Consider the following 20592-nt stretch of genomic DNA (forward strand, 5'->3'; position numbering starts at 1 on the left):
TCATGCTTCATAAAAACAAGTTTATTCTTCTTAGGAGATGAAAATTTAAAGCAGTTCTTAAAATACTGCACTTAAAAGATACAAAAGCTTCTGTTACAAAGTTGCAGCCATGGTATTAGCTTTCAAAGTAAATTAGGCACGATGTACATTAGCAACACAAATGCTTAATTTATATACCCTTCCCTGTCCCAACATCCATTGTCATCTGTGATTTGAGAGATCACACCTCCAAAAATTAATAAATGTAATTGTTTTTTTTCACCAACACAGTGCATATTTTTATCTCACAAAACTTTTATTTGTAAGACTTAGAAATATTGTTTGAGGAAATTCTTGAATTTCTCAGCTTACCAGGGAATGGTAATGGCAGTACAGCCTATCCTCATGGTTCACTGAATGGCAGCAAGAAGTCAGACCCACTACGGGCTTTTCTGGCTACCTGGTAAATACATGTAGTTTCTTGGTCTTTTCTCCTCCCCCAAAGTTGCCAAATATTGGTTTGTGCTGCAGGATCACATTTAAGGCATTATAAACCAAAGCAACTAAATTCAACTAATGTATTTTCATAATGAGGTGAAAAGAAAAAAATTCTCTGGACTAAAAAAAAAATATTTCAGATAAAAGCTGTTGATAAAGAGCCAGTTAAAAAGCAACTCTTGAAAATCTTGTTACTATTGAGAGATGAGGCACCCAAAGTTCATAGCTGCTAGTGAAGCGAACCTTTCCCACCACCACCTTTAACAACACCCACTTTAGAGCTGCTGGTCTCTGAATTTTGTGCTTTTTCACTCTTTCTTTTGTCGACCCTTGAAGGTATTCATGATATCAAGGCCTCCAAAGTAGTCTAAAAGGAGAACACTTGCTTTCACTGGTAGGAAGCTGTAAGGTAGGGACATGGAGGAAGAAGATAAAAAGGAACAGAGAGACATCAGAAAAGTTATTCAGTTTTATCACAGGATTAGTTTAACACGGCTAATACTGGCAAAGGCAGTACACTCTTTAGAATGTAGACCCATTGGTCTTCTCAAAATAACATTTACACTCATCTGGCAGCCTGAGTTATTGGATCAGTAGTCCAACCTGACTTGCAATAGAGTCTAGAAGGCCCAAATGCTGGAGCAAGACACCAGATGGGTTTGCAGTTGGACTCAGAGGTCTTAGAGGTCTTTTCCAACCAATAATTTTCTGACATACAGTCATGGAGAAGCAGGCCCAGTCTCTACAGCCCCCAGTAAAAGTGCACCCCAATGGAGCCAGCAAGGCACAGTTGGACATTTCTGTCATTGTTCTGTGGCCCAAGGGTAGACTGAACCCATAGAAACAAACAAACAAAAAAAACCCCTTTCAAAAACATGCATAACTTCATGAAAATTCACACCAATGAGCAGAAGCCTCTTTTATAATTTAAGCATCCCCAGACAGAAAAGAGAGAGGGGAAAAGAAACATAACTTACCTTTTAAAAAAGTGTAAAACATAAAGGATGCGTGGTATGAGCAACATTTCTTGGTTCTGCCGAACAGCACTGATTATCCTGTCAGCCACATACTCTGGATCCAGCACAGGAAGCAGATTTGGCCACCTGAAAAGGAAATATTTATTGCTATAATACAAATTGCTTTGGATTCACATTTTATTCAAAAAAGTCTCAATTTTACAGTTATTCAACTAAAAAAAGAAATAAATACCACAAGTCCTATGAACAACAGAATTGTCATTTTGTTAGAGTGAGTGGATATTGTTATTTTCCCCCGTATGACCTCTCATAAGATAAAACCAGATATCTCATGTTAAGACACACCAGACTTTTATTTGGCTCCTAAACTTTGTCAGTATATATGCATAATGAGCAAAGCTATGCCATCAATTTCAGGAGGAGAATGGGGATTTAGAAACCAGAGAGGACAAATGGAGCACTTGGCTTCTGCAGAGGAAAGGACACCGATTATGTTTGCTATTCATTTAAGCTGAAATGTGAAAGCACCTAGGACTTTTGAGTTGCCTAGTCACTGGATAGCACTGTTAACACCAATCTGAAGCCCTAAAAATAATACAAGCAGAAAAAAGCCTGGCTCATGATTTTCATAAAGGAAATAGGAGTTTATAGCATGCTAAAAATGCATAAAATCCTCACAAGACTTTACTCACTTGGATTTAACACCATCAAACATTCCTGTGTTTATGGCAAAAGGACACACAATTGTGGTTTTAACACCAGTCTTTCTCAGAGCTCTCAGCTCCATATCAATTGACTCTGCAAAACCAACTGCTGCAAATTTACTTGCACAGTAATCTGTAAAATAAAACATTAATTGCAGTTAAATATTTAAATTTACAAATTAAACTTTACTGTCCAATACTAAACCACTTCACATCTGAATAAGAATGGTTTTCAGGATTAGGTTAAAATTTGCTTTTGATGTGATTTGTTCCTTTTCTTTCCTCTCCTAAATCAACTGTTGTTCTAGACTGACAGAGGGTTTCTCAAGTCATCCCTGTTACCACTTTTCCACTTTCTAAGGAACAACAGTCAACTAAATTATTTTTGCATACCATTTTTTCTTTAAATCCATGCACTCACTTATTATACCTCAAACTCATGTTTTCAAGGCTCTCTAATGTGGTTTCAATTTGAAACTCAATTTGTACTTATTATCACTCCCTTGAAGCTAGATTTCTTTTATTGCTATGCCACCTCATTTCATATTCCTCCCTCTTTGTATACATGTTTCAGAAATGCCTTCTGAGCTTCCTCTAAATCTAAAGTGGCCTCTTCCCTATCAGAAACCTACAATTAAATTTTAACAACATTGAGTTTCTCAGCTTCCAAAGTTCTATATGGTTTCTAGATCCTTCTGCCTTGGCAGAAAAACCTGTTTAACAGCACTGCTGAGCTTCTGGAAAATGCTTTGTAAAGAAACAGTCTATTTAAGGTCAGCTGTTTTGGAAGTCTGACTACTTGCTTACAAAACACTTACAGTGTTTTGTTTCACCCATGGATATTGATTGCAGAGTTTAAAATCGAACTTATTAGCTTTAATGCACTACCTGAAAGCTGACTGCCTCCACACAGCCCTGCACAGCTCGCGATGCTAACCAAGTGTCCGTGGTTAGCAGCAATCATTGCTGGGATGAAGGCTTTGTAAGTCTGCAAAAGAAAACAGAGTTGCAATGTAACAGTTTACTAAGTAAGCTACACGGCATAATATTTTGAAGGTGCTTGTTGATTTTAGAGAATTTCTCCCAACAGTTTAAATAAGCTTTTCCCCTTCCATTATGGAAAGGATGTGTGTATGTATGTGGAGCTTGTCTGAACTACAACCTTCAGCTATTTAAATGGGGAGTTCCTACCGCACCAGTACTACCAAAGACAGATGGTAACTTCATGAAAGCTAAATATATAACTTAATCTAGTCATGAAGTTTCTTTCAAATGAGAATTAAGTGTTCACTGCAAATTTTGTGAAATGGCAAAGATTTTAATTTCATGTTTTCCTTCTATTAAATTCATTAAATCTCTGTAATTAAATTTATTTCTAGATAAACTGAAATGTGATTGAATATTTTCTTTACAATTCTTTATGGTAGAAACACCATATAGGTGACCTGTTTTCACTGAAAAGAAGAAAAAACACACCAGGTTACTCAATCTAGATAAAAGCTTCACTTACTACCAAGAGGATTATCAGAAGATGTGGTGTTTCTTGCTGAAATTATCATAGCTACAGAACAATTAGAACACTAACAGAGCAGAAGAACTGAAGTAGAATTGAACACGTCTCTGTTACTAGGGGCAGCAACTCTTAGGGTGGGCCAGCTTCATGTCAATTAATAATGAGACTGTAACATATGACTAACCTCAGAATTTAGCAGATGGTAGACTTCTGTTCTTAAGAGAATTTCTCAATGTGAAGTGCTTCCACCTAGCTACACTAGAGGTTCCCAAAGGATCCATTCTTCCACACTTTTAAAAAATTTTACAGACTCCAGAGCAAAGTAATTTCTTGTATAATTTCTGACTGAATTTCCAAAGAGCTCTATATCCTCACGTTTTCTTCATTTCCAAAAGGCAAAATTAACACTGAAAACATGTTAAAAGGATGTCTTAGTATGTACATACAAAATACAGATATTACCCAGAAGTGTGCCATCGTGTTCACTTCCATGGTTTTATCTACAAGTGAATCTGGAGAATCAAGAAATCTCTTCCCAATTACAACACCAGCATTGTTGATCAGGATGCTGACATCGCCAACTTCTTTTTTAACCTAAAACAAAAAGCACCAAGATAGTGTGCAATAAATACAAAACATTCTTTCCAAGTATTATATATGAAAACTTAACAAAGAGAAATATTATACATTTAAATAAGTTGAACTTATGCTTGTTATGGATCCAAACACCTCAGCTTCTTGCAGTCTCACCTGATGCCTTTTTAAAGGTGAGCTCTCAAATGGATTTTCTTCAGATTTGTGGAGTCCAACAGCTCCACACAAGCTTCTGCTTTCAGCACCTCTGTTTCCGAGGACAAATGTTCCAGGTAAGTCTTTAATGCAGGAAGCTTAACTAACATAACAAAGTATTTTGCCACAGTAAACACATCTTAAAACTAAAGAGCAATTCTGGGTTAGAATCTGGTGCACTCTACCCCAGAAATTAAGTTGAATAAAAATAATATCTATACATTTAATTTAGTAAGAGGAAGCATAGTTTTCATTTTAGCTCCAGACTGAGAACATTCATGAACAGACTGATTTGAGAGAACTGTAAGCCAGCTGATAGCATGATATTGTGTCAGCTCTCCAAAGGAGAATGAAAATATTTAATATAGAATCTGAAGTACAGGTCATTGATCTGAGTTATCTGGGAAAAATGAAATGGGTATAACAGTGAAGAATTAAAGACCAATTTATCACCTATCCTTTATTCTAGCTTAAGTTAAATCTTCCTTAAACTTTCTCCAATCTTGTCTATTTTTTTAACTAAGCTTTAGGAGCTGGGTACTTCTGGAACAGGGACATTAGAAATAAATTTTAAGCTATAGGTTTTAATAGCTAAAAGATTGTTCTTCATCCTATTGGATCCTATTATTTCCTATTGGAAAGAAACAATGACCTGATACATGCAAAACCTTTGGGTTTTCTTCCTACCAAAGTAACTTTTTCGTGGTGTCTCTGTGTGGCTGATGAAGTATATATTAAAGATTCACATACATTTCATTTTGGCTTTAAGACTGTTTTATTGGGAGCAAAGTTTTCAAAAATATCCTGCTCTGCCAACATGAATATAGTCCTGCAAAACTTCAAGTCTGCATAAAGCTGAATCACCAGATGGAAAAAAGGACCTGGAACCTTGCTGTCATATCTTGCAAAGGCTGATGGTGAACACTAAGAACCAAAGTCTACTACATTGCATGAAGTAAACTGAGCACCACCTAATACTAAAGTATTTTTGTAACTGTAAGATTGGATGATTCTACATCAGCAGCAGGACATGCCATTTCTGCAATAATGGTAGTACGGTGTTTTCTTCTATGCAGATCAGCATGAGGATTATTAATGAATCTTGACAGTTGCTGAACTGCTGACAGAAGGTTTCAAGTGAGGGACCATGCACTGGACCCTAATACAACTTTTTTTTCCTGCCTAGCTCTGTTTGCATCATCCTGAACTTATCTCACACAGATCTACACCCTGTTCTCTTTTCAATTTGGCCAGTATGGCTCAGCCACTGCTTTTCTCCATGGGCCCACAGCGCCCTCAATTCAAGTCCTCAAAACTAAAGGTTAATTTTTATCTGCTTCATTCACTACAATACTCTTCCTCCAGTTCTCCCAGTTCAGCAGGTCCACAGCAGGACTGTGGAGAGATGTGCAACTTCTCTGCAAGGACAGCAGATGTCCAGCTCAGCTGGTGTAACAGAGCTGCAAGGGGGACTAAGGCTGATCACTATTACTAGAATACAAAACCAATAGCACCATCCCCTAACAAGCTGCAATTCATGCACAAGCTGCATGCATCTGAAAGCTTGTCATAGTAATTTTTGCACAGATAGAAAAAGACAGAAGGCTAGAGCTTCTTAAAGAGGACCAAAACATTATTTCAGCCAACAGATGTTCCTGAAGACAGCTGAACTTCTTTCAAAAAAAATTCATCGCCGGGCAATACTCACTGTGGAAACCTCTTAGTTCAACAGTTACGTTTAGCAAATTCTAAGCCAATGAGAACAGGTTCTTACACTTTAAACTGTTTAACAATTTTAGCTTTTGGCAATACTGCTAGTCTGTCCAAATTATCTAACCCCACACTATGTTTACAAAACTCTTCAGAAATGAAAGAAAGAAATATTTAAGACATCAAGATACATTTATTAATTCAGATAAAGTAAGTCTGCAAAAATCTCTTCACAGCAATGGAATTATTTGAAAATTGCCTAAGCAGTTAATCCTTTTTACAATGTATGGTCTTTTGGTAAAAGGCTGCCAGAACTTGAAATACTGCTTTAGCTTCAATAAATTGATTTTCCGCACTTCACGATTAAGTGCCTGCTTGGTAATTGAATGAATGAATGAGAAGCTACCCAGTTAAAATGTGCTACTGAAAAAGAAAGCCGTCTCTTTTTATTTTTTAAGGAATAGAGATACACCAGTCAACTCTAAAAACCAAAATTCTTGAAATAGATAGGAAGCACAATACATTCAGAATGAATTAACTTTAATCTCTTGCTTTGAATCCACTAGAAAACTTAATCATGCATCTTACACCCACGCTTACACTCAGAATAATGTCAAAGCCACAAAGAAGATACTTTACCTGGTCAGCTACTCTGTAGATATCCTGTCTTTTGCTACAGTCACAGACATAAGAGTGTACTCTTCCTGCTCCATTTTCTCTGGCCACTTTAACTGTGCAGTTGAGTGCCTCTTGATTAATATCCCAGAGGACCACAGTGGCTCCAAGGCTGGCAAACTTTATTGCTAAGAGTCTTCCAATGCCACTTCCTGCTCCTGTTATTAATACGATTTCACCACTAACATTCTTCTTCCGTACAGGAACAACCAAGAACACCAGTGACTCCAGTAAGTAATAAACAAAAAATACAATGAATCTTAATGTTTCCAGGAAGAAGTTCATCTTCAGGTTATTTCTTCAGATACCTGACAAAAAACCCAAAACATTTACCAGATCGGGTAAACCACAGAGAAAATGCAAACATCAACACTGCAAAAATATTTTCAGATCCATTCTAAATATATTCTCTAGCCTGCTTTTGACTGTTGTTTCAAAAAAATACACAGGCTTACACCATTTGTCCTGTTTCTGTTTCATTTTCAGGTTGCTTCCACTTTCCTCCAGGATGCAGTACACAATTAATTTACCATTCAGCAGCAGTAGGAAACACCTACCTTCATCTACTTTAGAAATTCCTCATCCCTCATGCCATGGGTTTCATTCTATGCCCTGACAGAATGTGGACAAAAATCTAAAATAAATAAATGCATACTACTACTACTAACAAAAATCTGCCCATTCAGCATCTCAAACAGAAATGCATGACAATTACAAATCAAAACTTACGGTTTGATCAAAGAGCTTTTGTGCTCACAAACTAGTACTATAGGTCAGGAAAAGTTCTGTTTTTAGGACTACAACTTTTTTTGCTCTGTAGGCACTCCTTGTCACCATGAAATCATATGCAGAACAAGTCACAGTCACAATTGTGCTGAAAAAACATTAGTATAAGGAGCTTCAGAAGACAATATGCTTATTAATCTCCAAAGGACACAAATAAATGTCTGTCAGTACTGACTTTTCAGCTACCTGTACTACCATTATTGAGGAGAGTCTGCTTTTGCAGTTGAACAGAGTTCTTTAAAAATGCACTGCAAAGTTGTTGAGTTTCTTCTCTTCACCTCCCTGCATGAAGCAAATATAAGCTTTTGTCATAGGAATCATACTACCTCAGGTATGAGTTTAACCTCACAATCTGTGCACATCCCAGTAATGCTGACACCAAGCAGGCCTTCAAGTCCTTGGAGGAATGTTATTTTATTTCCCAGTGTACAAAAGCCGTGCAAGAAATTCATCTTTGGTCAAAACAGGTTTTAATCTTTGACTAACAACATTATGAAGCAATGACATCTTCTTTCTCAGCTAAAGATAGAGCACACTGGCGCTTACACTTCAACCTTCAGCACTACATGCCCAGTCTGATTACATCTCTTAGTTAACTTTGCTATCTATGTGTATAGGCAATCGTGTTTGACAAGTGCCAGGAGATAAGTCACTTAGGTCTCTGCTACTCTGAGCAAAGTTCACGAAATTCAGCATGTGAACGCACACGTGTAACCATGAGTCTCAGGTTTTCTACATGGGAAACTAGGCCAGTCTTGAAAAGAAACAGGCCTCTGCTAGAGCAGAGCTAGTTACTTCAGAAAGTTTTCTGGCAGAAACATTAGGACATGTTAAAACTGTTCTGATAACAGAAAAACATTTGTCAAAGACATAGTGGGTAGAAAAACAAGAAAGAAACTAGAAACAGAAAGAGATCTTTCTGGCAAAGTTATGGGGTGAATGCTTTCCGCTGAGTACTTTCTATTCCTCATTTTCATTAAAATGTGACAAAATGTGCACGGAGGCAGTTACACCAGTAACAAGTGAAACAAATATCAAAAGAGCACTGGAACATTTTTCCAGAGCCAATATTGGCATTTCCTGTAATAAGCTCTCTTATCTATAGAGCTATTACAGTTCTAAGCAACAATAGAGTTATAAAGTACAAGTTTTTGGAAGCACAGGTTCTTTGTTGAGTCTAAAACAGAAGCAACAAGTCTTTAAAATAAATGCAGTTGCTGAATTTAACTTGATTGCACTAATTTAATGCACTCAACATCAAACCCTCCATTTGCATGAAAGGGGACTGGTATCTCTGGCATAGATAAGGGTGTTAAAAATAATCCCTACGGAAAACCAAGCGAGAAAATTGCTGTCAGAGGCAATACACAATTTGACCTAAACTCAGTTTAAAATTCACGACAGTAATTCTTTAAGTAAAATATTCATATATTAGGCTTGTATAGGTCAGAGGCCCATTAGATCTTTCAGAGAAGTATTATTTTCACTTAATGGAGTCTGCATACAGACCACAGGAGGCTTCCTGTTTAGAAGACTAACTCTGCGTCTTTCAACGAGATGCTTAATTTCCGTGGACACATCTCTCCCCTAACCAGGTTTGACTGGGTCTCCATTCTCACTCAATGATTAGTATTGCTGATTACACCAGCTACTGTAACCAAGCATATGCATACAGACAATTAAATTTGCCACTCACTTGGCCGATTTGGCTTGTCAACTAAAGTGTGCAGGGATGTATTTACAGATGAATTAACCAAGGTGGCCAGCCTCAGATCACTTGTGATGCCTTGTACTGTTTTTTAGTATGCCTGTGTCCAGACACACGTAAGTGTGGAAGGATTTTATGCGGTAGGGAAGTATCAGACAGATATCGAGTGCAGATAAACTTGACCGGCAAAGGCTTGTTGGCCCGTGTGCCACCGCTCACGACCGACAGGCTTTTACAGACCTGACAGAGTCTCACGGACCACCGCTGCTCACGAATCACAGGATTGAGTCTGGCAGCTGAAGGGACACCACCTCTGCTAGTCGAAGGACTAAAGTCTGATCACGCAATCGCCTGAGCAGCTTTGGCAAGGATGAATTTTTCTCACTGTACCGAGAGAGTTGCAATCCCACAAACGTATAGTATTCCTGTAGCCAAGGCTGCCCAAGTGCAGCAGTAAATTCCTCGCCCCCTGGGGATGCTGGATAAGCTAACTCTCACTTGGCACAGCGCGCCTACCAACCCAATCGGCATCATAAGAAACCGCAGGAGCCGCGTTCAGCTGCAGTGACCGGCTCGCCCCCGCTCAGGCCGCCTCCCCAGGACGCGTCGCTGCCCCGCAGCGCCCGGCTGCCCGCGGCCCTCGATCCTCCTACCGAGCTCGCACACCCTGTCCCGGCCCACAGCGTCCCGGCCCCGCGGTACCTTCGCCTGCCGGCCTGAAGGACAGGCAGGGCACCTCCGCCTCCCGGCGTGGCGCAGCAGCTCTGGGGCGAGCGGATGAGAGCGGTGCGAAGGGAGCAAGGAGCAGAGCAGGGCGGAGCGGAGCAGCCCTGCCTTTATCAGCAGCCCGCCCCGGCGCGGGGCTGAGCGGATGGCCGGGGGCGGGACGGGACGGACGGCACGGCGGGGATGGTCATTGTCCGCTCCGCAGCGGCGGAACGCCGGGCTGGGGTCCGCGCTTCCCCGGGGCTGCCGGCCCCCGGGATGGGATTCAGCCGGGAGGGCCCGGCACGGAGCTGCGGGGTCCTGCCCGGGAAGGTGAGCTGCGGCCCCGGGCGGCCGTGAGGACTCTTAGCCCCGTGGGCTCTTCGCTGAGGCCGGAGTAGGGTCAACAGCTCCAATGACGGAACAGTTTGTTGAGGGAGGCCCTCGGGACAACTCCCCCGCACTTTCCCCTGTTTTTTTTTGTTGTTGTTGGGGTTGTGGGGGTCTTTTTGTTTGTTTTTTGTTTTTTTAAGAAAAGTATTTATACATATAAGGTGGTTATGACTCCGTGCTGAGACCTGCACCTTAAAGGCGTGATTGATGTAAAGAGGTCACCTGGCCTGGGTGAAGCCGTGCTGCATGGAAGGAGTTTCACTGGGGTGAGCATGACTCCTTCAGGGTGGAGTCCTTTCGAGGGCATGAACGACACTTCAGCTTAGAAAATATGTTCTGGCTGTACCCAGACCAGAGTCTTGGGTTTGCTAACTCAGTGAAATGCTCTTCGTTTACTGCTATATGTACATAAGTCCTTAGGGCAGCATTGTTTTGGAGGGTTTTTTTAAACCATATGCTCATCTTTAGGCAGCAGAACTCTGAAAATGTAATTTGCTGAACATTCACAATCTCAAGGAAAGTTTGTATGATGAGAGAATGATTAGTACCACCAGAAAAATATGACTGAAGGCATTTGCTTGGCAAATCATTATCATGGTCATTAATATGCTTGCTTTCCAATATTATTGCATTAAAGCAGTACATTCAGGAGGCTAATGATAGTCAAGCAGTGACACTGGCTGCTGCTTTCTGTGTGTGGATTGTATTGTTTAAAACGGCTCACTTAAAAGAACAAGATGTAAAAACCCACCCCATTTATTTAATTTTTAAAAGGTTTAAATATGCGCTTTGCACTAATACTTGGAAATTGATAGCATTTAACATTGAGAGTGACCTTGTGATTGGAGTTGGAGGCTAGAAGGTGAGAGACAGATCCCCTTTCCCCACCATGTATGAAGATTTTTGGCATGTAAGAAACTTGCTGAATAAAATTTGCTGAAACAAAATACACCAGCTAGCTTCACTTTACTAGTTTACATTATGAAAGACTAAAACTAGTTTGTAGAGTAACCATTTTTGAGACTGTCAGATTAGCATCTTTCACAGTCTTGTGTCAGAGAAGATGCTAGATTCATTATTCTTGATTCTAGTCTAGAAATGGAACTACTCTAATTTGTATCAGATGAGGATGCCTCTCTCTTGCCACATGTTACTTTTGGATTGATTTTAGAGTGCTGTCAGAATTCCAGACAGAGTGCTGTCAGAGTGCGTGTAGAACTGGGACTGGTGGTGTTTGTTTGTTTTGTGTAATGTCCCACTGGATGTCTTCAAAGGAACCCAAGGTCATTCAAGTCATAAGAACATGCTTGAGGAACTTCGTAAGTGCTGTCACTTCTGCTTGTCTGTAGTACTTATGCTGTGTAAGCGAACTGCTAGTCTGTAGCCTTTTTTATTGAGGGCTGTATTGTATTTTGGCCTACCTTAACTTCAAAGAAACACCTGGCATCTGTTGGTGGGTAGATATTGGCACCTATGCTGGAACAGTGTACCCGGTAGTATTCGAGTTCTATTTATGCTAAGTGTGAATCTGTGGTAGATGTTTTATTACATTCACCTAAGTCATCACCACTTAATCTTGATTATAGATGTGTCACAAGAAGCATGAATAAATCAAATAGAGAGTTAAGATTGGTCTAAGCTGGATAAATGCAATTGCATGGTGATTAGAACAGTCATCCTCACTTCAGAGTAAAAAAACAAACAAGAATATCCTGTCATGCAGTTGGAGCCATATTCTTTTAAAAGCCCTCATATTATTTCCTTTTTTTTTTCTATCAGAACACTCAAAATGCAATAAATATTTTGATATTAAAGCATCAGTTATCCTCCATGTACCCAGCTGTTGAAATGGAATAGTGTAATATGCTTGTAAACATTCTTTCTGCTTTCTTTGAATGCTTACTGTAGAATTCTAAAATGACCTCATTGTGCTCTTCAACGACTTCACGAGGGAAATGGAGGGGCAGAAGGGCAGGTACTGATCTCTTCACTCTTATCAAATATTCAAATAAACAGCATAAATCTGAGTCAGGAGAGTTTTAGGCTGGATGTCAGGAAAAGATTTTCACCCAGATGGTGGTTGGCTACTGGAACAGACTCCCCAGGGAAGTGGTCACAGCACCAAGATCAATGGACAATGCTCTCAGGCACATGTTGTCACTCTTGAGGTGTCCTGCGCAGGGCAGGGAGTTGGACTTAATGTACCTGATGGTCCCTTTCAACTCAGTGTATTCTATAATTCTATGATAAATTTTCATTGGTAGTATCAGCTACTTTAGCAATTGTAGGTATGTCACTGCAATTGCAGCCTACACAGACTTGTCCTTAGTCACACATTACAATTTCTAAAAGAGGAGTGGGTCTTCATAGAAACCCCAGTGCCTTGCTCACAGAAATCAGATGTCTCCTATGTTGCCTCTGAAGGAAACAGGGCAAACATCACTTAGCCAGAGTTCCTCAAAATTGACTTTTCCGTTTTATTCCTGCAGAAGAAAAATAGCTGGGGCAAAGGAGATTACAGTCAATAGCAAGGATTATTGTCCTGAACACAGAAGACTACGTGACATTCTGAATTTTCATTTACTATGTGCATTTCCTTTGAGTGATATTTACCATCTAACGGAGGTTTATGGAATTCTAGTTCCCTCTATTAGCAGATTTGAAAATACAGGAATTGTAAAAATGATGAACTATGACCCACTTGTGCCCCATTCATTTCATCTGGGAAAAGTGCCAAGTCCTGTTTAGTGAGGGTGAGGGGGTGAGATGTGCTGCATTAACATGTGCTCAAAGTATTTATGAACTACACAGCAAATATAACCAGGAGATTTGGTGTTCCTCAAACATTAGGAGAGCAACAAGTTCTCACTGGAAGAGGAATATGCCAGCACTAAGTATCACCATGACTTAGCCACTGGATGCTCAGAACCCATAGTTCACTGTCTGTTTACAATGTCAGGACCTGATAGATTGTTTTTAATTCCCCAAGCATTTTCGGCAGTGAACCTCATCAGAACAAGAAAATGTGCTGATATGGGCCAGCTCTTTGATGAAATTTATCATATGTTCATACAGAGCAGAGGATGGTGTGGCAAGAGAAGTGAAAGCTTGTAAAACAAGACTAACTTAACTGGGGCTCCCATGCCATAAGAAAGTGGAGTATGGGTGCTCTTGCCTCTAACCATGGCAATGGTAGTATTGTGCACAGGGGTGTGTGTGAAATTACGTTTTTTACCCATACAGGAATGCCTGTTATATCAGTCTGGTAACCAGGCAGTGTTGGCTGAACTCCCATCTGCCTCCAGAGTTAACCCACTTTATTCAAAACAGTGAGATGAATGAAAAAAAAGGGTGCATTCTAGTGTGATACAGAAATGTTACAGCATATGCTCAAGTATTGTGTCCAAGAGCTGTTATAAATCAGCTTTGTTTAGCAGCGTGTGTTTTCTGATCCCACACTAGGATTTTATTTGCCAGTATATAAGCTGTAACTTCAATGCACAATGAACACAGATAATCAGATGGCTGCCACAATCCGCTGCAAAGATTCTGCTGCTATGTAGCTGTTTGCTCAGAGCTTTTGCATGCTCCCCTATGTGCCCATGGTATGTTCTTATTAGCATCCTTACTAGAGTACCTACCTGTACTGCAGGAGGAAGTGTCCCACAAGAGATTTTTCTCCTTTCTTTGTGGAAAAAAAAAAATTGTGAATAGTTACTGGGGGAGTCTGGGCTAAAACATCATTTACAATGTACAGGCTGTCAGCATGGATTTAAAGGGAGAAGTTGGGAAAAAAAGAAGATAATTCATAATTCTTGTTGATAGCAAAGAGAATGAGGCAGTTCCCTACCATTTGGGACTTGGAAGAAATGCTTCCTAATAAAGAGTAATGCAAGGTTTCTGACATGGAAAAATTAGACACAGCAGGGAAGCAAAACCAACCAAAAAACGTTGGAGGTCTAGGAAATGAGACAGTAAGGCTGATATCCAGTTAACAGAAAGAAGAGTTAGCTAGGTTTTTAATTTATTAATTGAATATATAGGAGAGCAGTGGGTTGGAGAGTGTGTTCTAGTACAGGAATAAGAAGGGACTGGAGGAGAACATAGAATGGAAACAGCAAGGTATAACCAAAGAACTAATTTAAACCTCCATGTGCTGTAGGGAAGACTCCAAGTGTGGCAGTCATGAATATCTCATCTGGGCTTGCAGATCTGTGCCCTGATAGAAAGCCAGGGCAGCCTTACATACAGGTAGGGGCTAGAAGTGAAGATAAATTATAGGGTGAGAAGGAAATGAATAATGGTTCTGTTCCAGATCTAATCTTCATCTCTCTATTTTTCCTTCTTTTCAAATTCTGTTGCTTTTTGTCTTGTTTTAGATGTTGAACAGCCTGTGGAGAGCGAGGTGCAGAGTTTCTAGTGTATTCTAATGCACTCTGTAAAGTGTGGCTACTAATTCTCTGAGTGTTCAGCTTCATTCCATACCTGTATCACTGTAAGCTACCATGAAAAAAAAATTTGCTCCTTTGCTCCTCTGTTGCTTTGTTGCTAAAGGAGATGGGAGTTTCCAGCTTTGCACCATACTTTCTAGGGTATCAGCTGATGTGATTATTAAGTATCAGGATTTTTGCCTATTCTCATTTAAATACCTCTCAATAAGACAGAAAGTACCCTCTGTCCCTCGGTAAAACTTTGTGTGTGCCAGAATATACTTGCATGTCTTGTGATGGTTGATTTTGGCTTGCTGTGTATTTCTCAAAAGCTGAGATAATGCTGCTAATGTCTGTGAAGAAAATAAAGGCTGATACATTCATCTGTATTGTTGGCCTGCAAATTGGAAAAAAATGCTATGAAAGGAAAAATTGCTGATATTTTTATGCTAACTTTTATGTACATATCATACTTAGCTGCCAGCTGCAATGCCATTAACCCCCGAGTTTCTGCTACATGCAAGATCACAGCACTGTTTTGCTTTTGGATTTTAACTTCCCTTTTTCTCTACAATTTCTAAATTATTAGGGTCTTCAGTTGTAGAGAAAATCCACACAAATATTTTGGTGGAACTGTTTTCTCAGAGAACATATAAATTCGTGATCATTGAGCATGAAGTATTTACAGGAGTGAACTAGCTTGGACAAGGTTTCACTGTGTTCCCCTGGTTACTTCAAAACAGCCTCAAACCTACTACCTTCAGAGTGATCCAGCTGATTTCTGAGAGACCAGAGATTACATCACCTCTGCTTTGCCAGGTTTGATTCAAACTTAACTGTCACTCTCCCTCATCTGCAAATCTGGATTTCAGTGGTCCACTTAACAGTCCACTTAATATTTAAGTTGAACTCCCCAAAAGAAGCTAAGAGTGTACAGGCCTGATTTCCACATGGTGGTTCTAGGTGTGCCTCAGTGCTACACACTTGTGCTGCACGGTACAACATGCAGTGTAAACTGCTGTTTTCGTCATGTAAAATTTCGATCTAAACTGGGGAGGAAATTTGTATTCAAGGCTTTGAGGTCTTGACTACTAATGAGTCTACTGACCTATGCAGTACACTGTAGGTTAGAAAGTTAGAGACTATAAGGAAAAAGACATTTCAAAGCAGGTAGAAAAATCCCATCCAGCTCTTTTAGTCACTTTTCTCAACCCTTTTTAAAGTTGTACTACATTTTGTTGTATTTTATTACTATATTTACACTTGATGATTTTGTTACATCCATTTGCCTTCACTTGTTTGAAATGCATCCAATGCATTTGTTAAAACATTTTCCCTACAATAAACTTTTGTATCTTTTTTTATTATATGTAATATTCTTATTTTAAAATTCACTGTTGTCCCATTTCAGCTCTGATTGTAATGCCTGTAGTAGCTGGCTATTTTGGGCTAAACTGAGCATCATGTTTGTTGTGACGAAGGGCCAGTGCATGTGATGCCACAGCAGCACAAAGTGGTATGACGAAAAAGTCTCAAGGAAGTTTGTGAAGACAGGAAACCTGTTCAGGAGATCTTTACTCTCAGCTAACCCCCTAAGGAAGAAACTTACTACTGCTTTTGTAGTCCTTTATCTTTCACTGTATTTTATACTAGAAATGGAGAAACTAAAACTTTTTTCCATAGCTGACTTTCCATAGCTATGCAGGAGATGTTGATTTTTGTGATTTTTTTTCCCAAGACATCACTTGCTAAGTGTGGAACCTCACCCACAGAAATGCTATGAAATCATCTCAGTATTACAGAGACAGAACTTTCCCCCCATTTTTGTTCCATTTGAATGCAGGATATTATCTGAGCACTCACAGTGTCACTTTTCATATATCTGAATATAAAGTAAGTCCCTTACATTTTTCTGAAGTGTCTGTATTTCTCACTATTGCTCACTTAATATTTTTCTGTATTAGACTTGAAATCTGTAACATGTTAATATCATAGCTGAAAGCCAAAGAAAGCCATTTTTAAAATGCTTCACTGTTGCCCATTTAATTTCCTGTGGTTGAAGGAGAGTTCCACCAATGTTATCTTCCTCACCCTCCTTCCTGTTCCCTGAAAATTACGCTTGGAGAAAACAAGACCACAAGACCACCTAGTTTTAGACTGGATTTTGTTTCAAAATCTGTCAAGCTGAAAACTGATTGCTTTTTAAGCCCGAATCGATGGTCTCTGAAGAAGGGAAAGAGTTCGGAAAGCATTGGGAAGTATATCAGAATAACATGCAAAGTGACATAATAGTTTTTCAGGGAAGAAGGATAAGAAAACACAAAGCAATAAGCACACCACCCACGCCTTCCATGCTAAGTGAGAACTAATTCTCAGAAAAGATCTAGAACAACTTGGAAGGTATGCCAGAGAGTGAACAGGCTGTCACACTGCAATAGCTTTTGCCTAAGAGCCATTTCAACAGCTTGGAAGAATTGAGAGGGGAGAGGTGTGATAGAGGAATGTAACATCTCAAATAATGTGGATGAACGGAGCGATTATTCTGTTTGTCACAATAAACAAGTTAGGTGGTAACAAGTGACTGGTGTAAATGAAAGAAAAGAAACTGCCCTTTCCCTCTACACCCTTAGTCCTGGAAAGCAGACTGATTTTCATGGTGAAAACTTTAATTTTTTTATGCAGGTTGATTATAAAATGAATACATACACAAGAAAAAGTGTATTAAAACCCAGTGGTTTTAGTGATTGACTACTAGAAGTCCCATTTCAGAGATTCATTCATTTTATGTATGTATGTAATAAGTATCGGACACTTGGCAAAGTGATTGTGGAGAATGGTCTTATTGCTCGGAGCAGCAGTTTAAAGAAGGAAGTGGTTCATTTCAGAAAGCTGAATTACACAGCTGATCTGACACGACTGATACCTATACGGCACTGGCAGTAACATTGTTCATTGCAGAAGAACAGCCACACTGTGTTAGTCAAAACATCTATTTAACCCTGTATTTTACTCCTCATGCAGCCAGCAGCACATACTTAGGCAAACAGGAAAAGCAAACAAGTGCTCTTTCAGTGCATATGGACACATTCAGTCAGGGACTTCCTAAGCCACCGAGAACAGTTCTGTGTTTAATGTTCCGGATGGATAAGTGAAGAAAATATAACTGACATGCTTGTGCATTACAGCAGCTTCTGAATAATTATGGAATGTTGCTTTTATGACTTTTGATCTCGGGATAATGTCTGTAAACTTTCCCTTAGGGAAAAGACCTTTTCTATGGAAGGTATATGTTTTTGATTTGTCCATGATAGTATGTCACGCACCTATAATTAAAGTCTTGGGGTTTTATCTCACTTATGTGCCCTTGTAGGCATTAGAGAATAGGCACATAATATTTATATTGTGCAATTGGAGGAACTATTAATTATTGAAGGTACCACTGAATTGGTAAACAATGTACATCTGCCTACCTGTTGCGTTTTAAGATGTGATCCATGGATTGTTTTATCTGTGGATTGTGCCCAACATATGACAAAAGCAACTGAAAAAAAATAAACCTCTTCTCACTGGGCTTACATTTGCCATATGGGGACATGTAGCTCCATTGGAAAATTTCTAGACATCTGAAAACTGAGATTGAAAAACACATTAGGTAGGGAAAGTCAGTAAAGAAGGTGGGACAAAGCTTTCCATCATGTTCAACAGAGACCTTATTTTTTTTTAATTGACAGGTCACCCATAGTTCTTGAAGAAAAACTATCAACTTTCTGAGCGAAGAAAATGCACAGGCCAGCTCGGGCACCAGTTTTCAGTTAGAAGCAACCAAAACCAAACCTGAGCTTTAAAGATTCTGTTCTCATTTTCACACTGTCTGCATTTGTTCATGTGCACTCCCAAATACTGGTGGGTACAGTTTTGTTTTGCATGTTTATGTAACTTCATAGGCTGCTTTTTTACATCTGGTGTAACACAGGGAAACAAAACATTGGCCAGGAAGGCACGGCCATGGAGATGGCCCAGATGCCAACCTCACATTCCTCGTCTTTCCTGGCAAGGTGTACAGTAGTGTTCAGCCACATCCTCAAAGGGCTTGACTTTGCATTTGGAACGAACACCCACAAACAGCCCCAGCCCGGAGCCACCACGATCCCCCAACAGCTGTTAGCCTCCAGGATGCCTGCGAAGTGATTGTAGAAGCCATAAATTAAATAAATGATTTTAAAACCCGACCTCTGAAGTGCCACAGCCCTGCAGAGGAAGGAACTGCTTCCCCTGTAGAGCCACCTGGGCAGCGGCTGGATTCCCCCGTCCGCGCCCCCCTCACTGACTGGCGCTGCCGTTACCGGTCCCGCTGGGAACTGAGGAAGCGGTGATGCTTTTTTTAGGCTGCGGAGCTTTCCCCTTTCGGCTTGCACCTACAATAAAACCACCCCGACCAACCCTTCCCTTCCTGACGCTCCGGAAAGCCAGGAGGCGAAGCAGCGGCCCTCCCAGCAGCCCCAGCCGGGCCCGGCCGGTCCCCGCCCCACGCTGCCGGGAAATGTAGTGCGGGCGGGGGCTGCGTGAGGGGCGGCCCGGCCCGCGGGGCCCGGGGGCGGCGGTGGCGGGGGCAGAGTGCGGGTCCCACCGTTCCCTCGCCCGCAGCCGCCTGGGCGGGGGGCGGCGGCGGGGGAGCCCCGCGGGGGCCGCCGGAGCGGCTCGGGCCTGCGGTGCCACAAAATGGCACCTGCCGGATCGGACGGGCGGGCGGGCGGCCGCCGCGCACGGCTCGGACCCGTCCCGTCCCTCAGGGCGATGGGCCCCGGTGCCGCAATGGTGGCACTTAAGCAACGAGGGCTGATAGAGCAATAGGCACCTGACACAACAACGTGGGTCCCGAAATGTTTTCTCTCGGCCTCGAGCTTAGGTGTGCCCTGTGACAACATTTCCATGGGTGGGAAACACTGATGGGCTCTTACTTGCGAGGCGGTTTCTATCCTGTTACTCTGTGCTCATTTTCTAGTTGTGCCAGGTTTCAATGTTACAGGTTGTGTTTCAACCAGACCGTCTCCATGGCACCAGGTCTGGAATCTCTTTTTTGCGTGTCTGTGATGCTAAAAACTCATTCATCCAGAACTACTGGCTTGCCTTGTCTTCCCTACAGCCTTTCCTTTGGTGGTCGTATGCTCTCCTTAACTCTTTTGGGATCAGAAACATCACAGTCTCTCCTTCAGGAAAATCTTGTCCAGTTCCACTGAGGAGGACCGTAGCCAACTCATATTTACTACATGTTGTAATTCTATCAGTCTCCCAAGTATCAGCTCTTTGACATTTGGACGTATACACACACCTTGTTATGGCCTAGGTTCTTAGCTCTCTCACCACTCCCTTTTTGTGCATTACTAAGTTCAACACTCCTAAGACTCTACAGTACTTCTTACTTAGGCAGCTGACCACTGTTTTATTCTTTCCACCTTTAAATAGTCTCTTCAATTTTGTTTTTATTTCACCTCTTTAAATCTTAAAAATCAATCCTTTACTTAAAAGTTGCAACATTAAAATAGTATCTATGTTTCACTCATTCCCCATTGACCTCAGAAATCTAAAGAAAGACTTTCCACAGAGGAGGTTGCCCAGACACTTGACTATCAGGACACAGAAACGTGTAGAAAATTATGAGAGGCTGCTAGCAGATCAGTCCCCCATACAGCAAAGCCAGAGAACCTCTTTAGCATCAGAGATGTAA

General features: G+C 40.8%; 1 protein-coding gene and 1 long non-coding RNA gene across 3 annotated transcripts; one reads left to right on the forward strand and one right to left on the reverse strand.

The window, feature by feature from the left end:
• SDR16C5 (short chain dehydrogenase/reductase family 16C member 5) lies at positions 1 to 10217 on the reverse strand. 2 transcript variants are annotated; one of them, XM_014873084.2, is made up of 7 exons: positions 10042 to 10217; positions 6810 to 7153; positions 4134 to 4265; positions 3047 to 3146; positions 2147 to 2291; positions 1455 to 1580; positions 1 to 879 (listed from the first exon to the last, which is right to left on the reverse strand). In XM_014873084.2, the coding sequence occupies exons 2-7, from the start codon at positions 7128 to 7130 to the stop codon at positions 786 to 788; spliced, it is 918 nt and encodes a 305-aa protein (XP_014728570.1). In that variant the 5' UTR covers positions 7131 to 7153; positions 10042 to 10217; the 3' UTR covers positions 1 to 785. The 2 variants fall into 2 exon arrangements, with proteins under 2 accessions (XP_014728570.1, XP_088031291.1); XM_088175165.1 differs by having other exon boundaries at positions 10048 to 10129.
• A 26-nt stretch (positions 10218 to 10243) lies between these two features.
• Positions 10244 to 19096, forward strand: LOC148225451 (uncharacterized). Its single transcript, XR_015807401.1, has 2 exons — positions 10244 to 10377; positions 18599 to 19096. It is a non-coding gene; the product is annotated as an uncharacterized LOC148225451 (long non-coding RNA).
• Positions 19097 to 20592: the final 1496 nt, after the last annotated feature.

This window comes from Sturnus vulgaris, chromosome 1 (genome assembly GCF_052056855.1).
Source record: "Sturnus vulgaris isolate bStuVul1 chromosome 1, bStuVul1.hap1, whole genome shotgun sequence".
NCBI lineage: Eukaryota > Metazoa > Chordata > Aves > Passeriformes > Sturnidae > Sturnus > Sturnus vulgaris.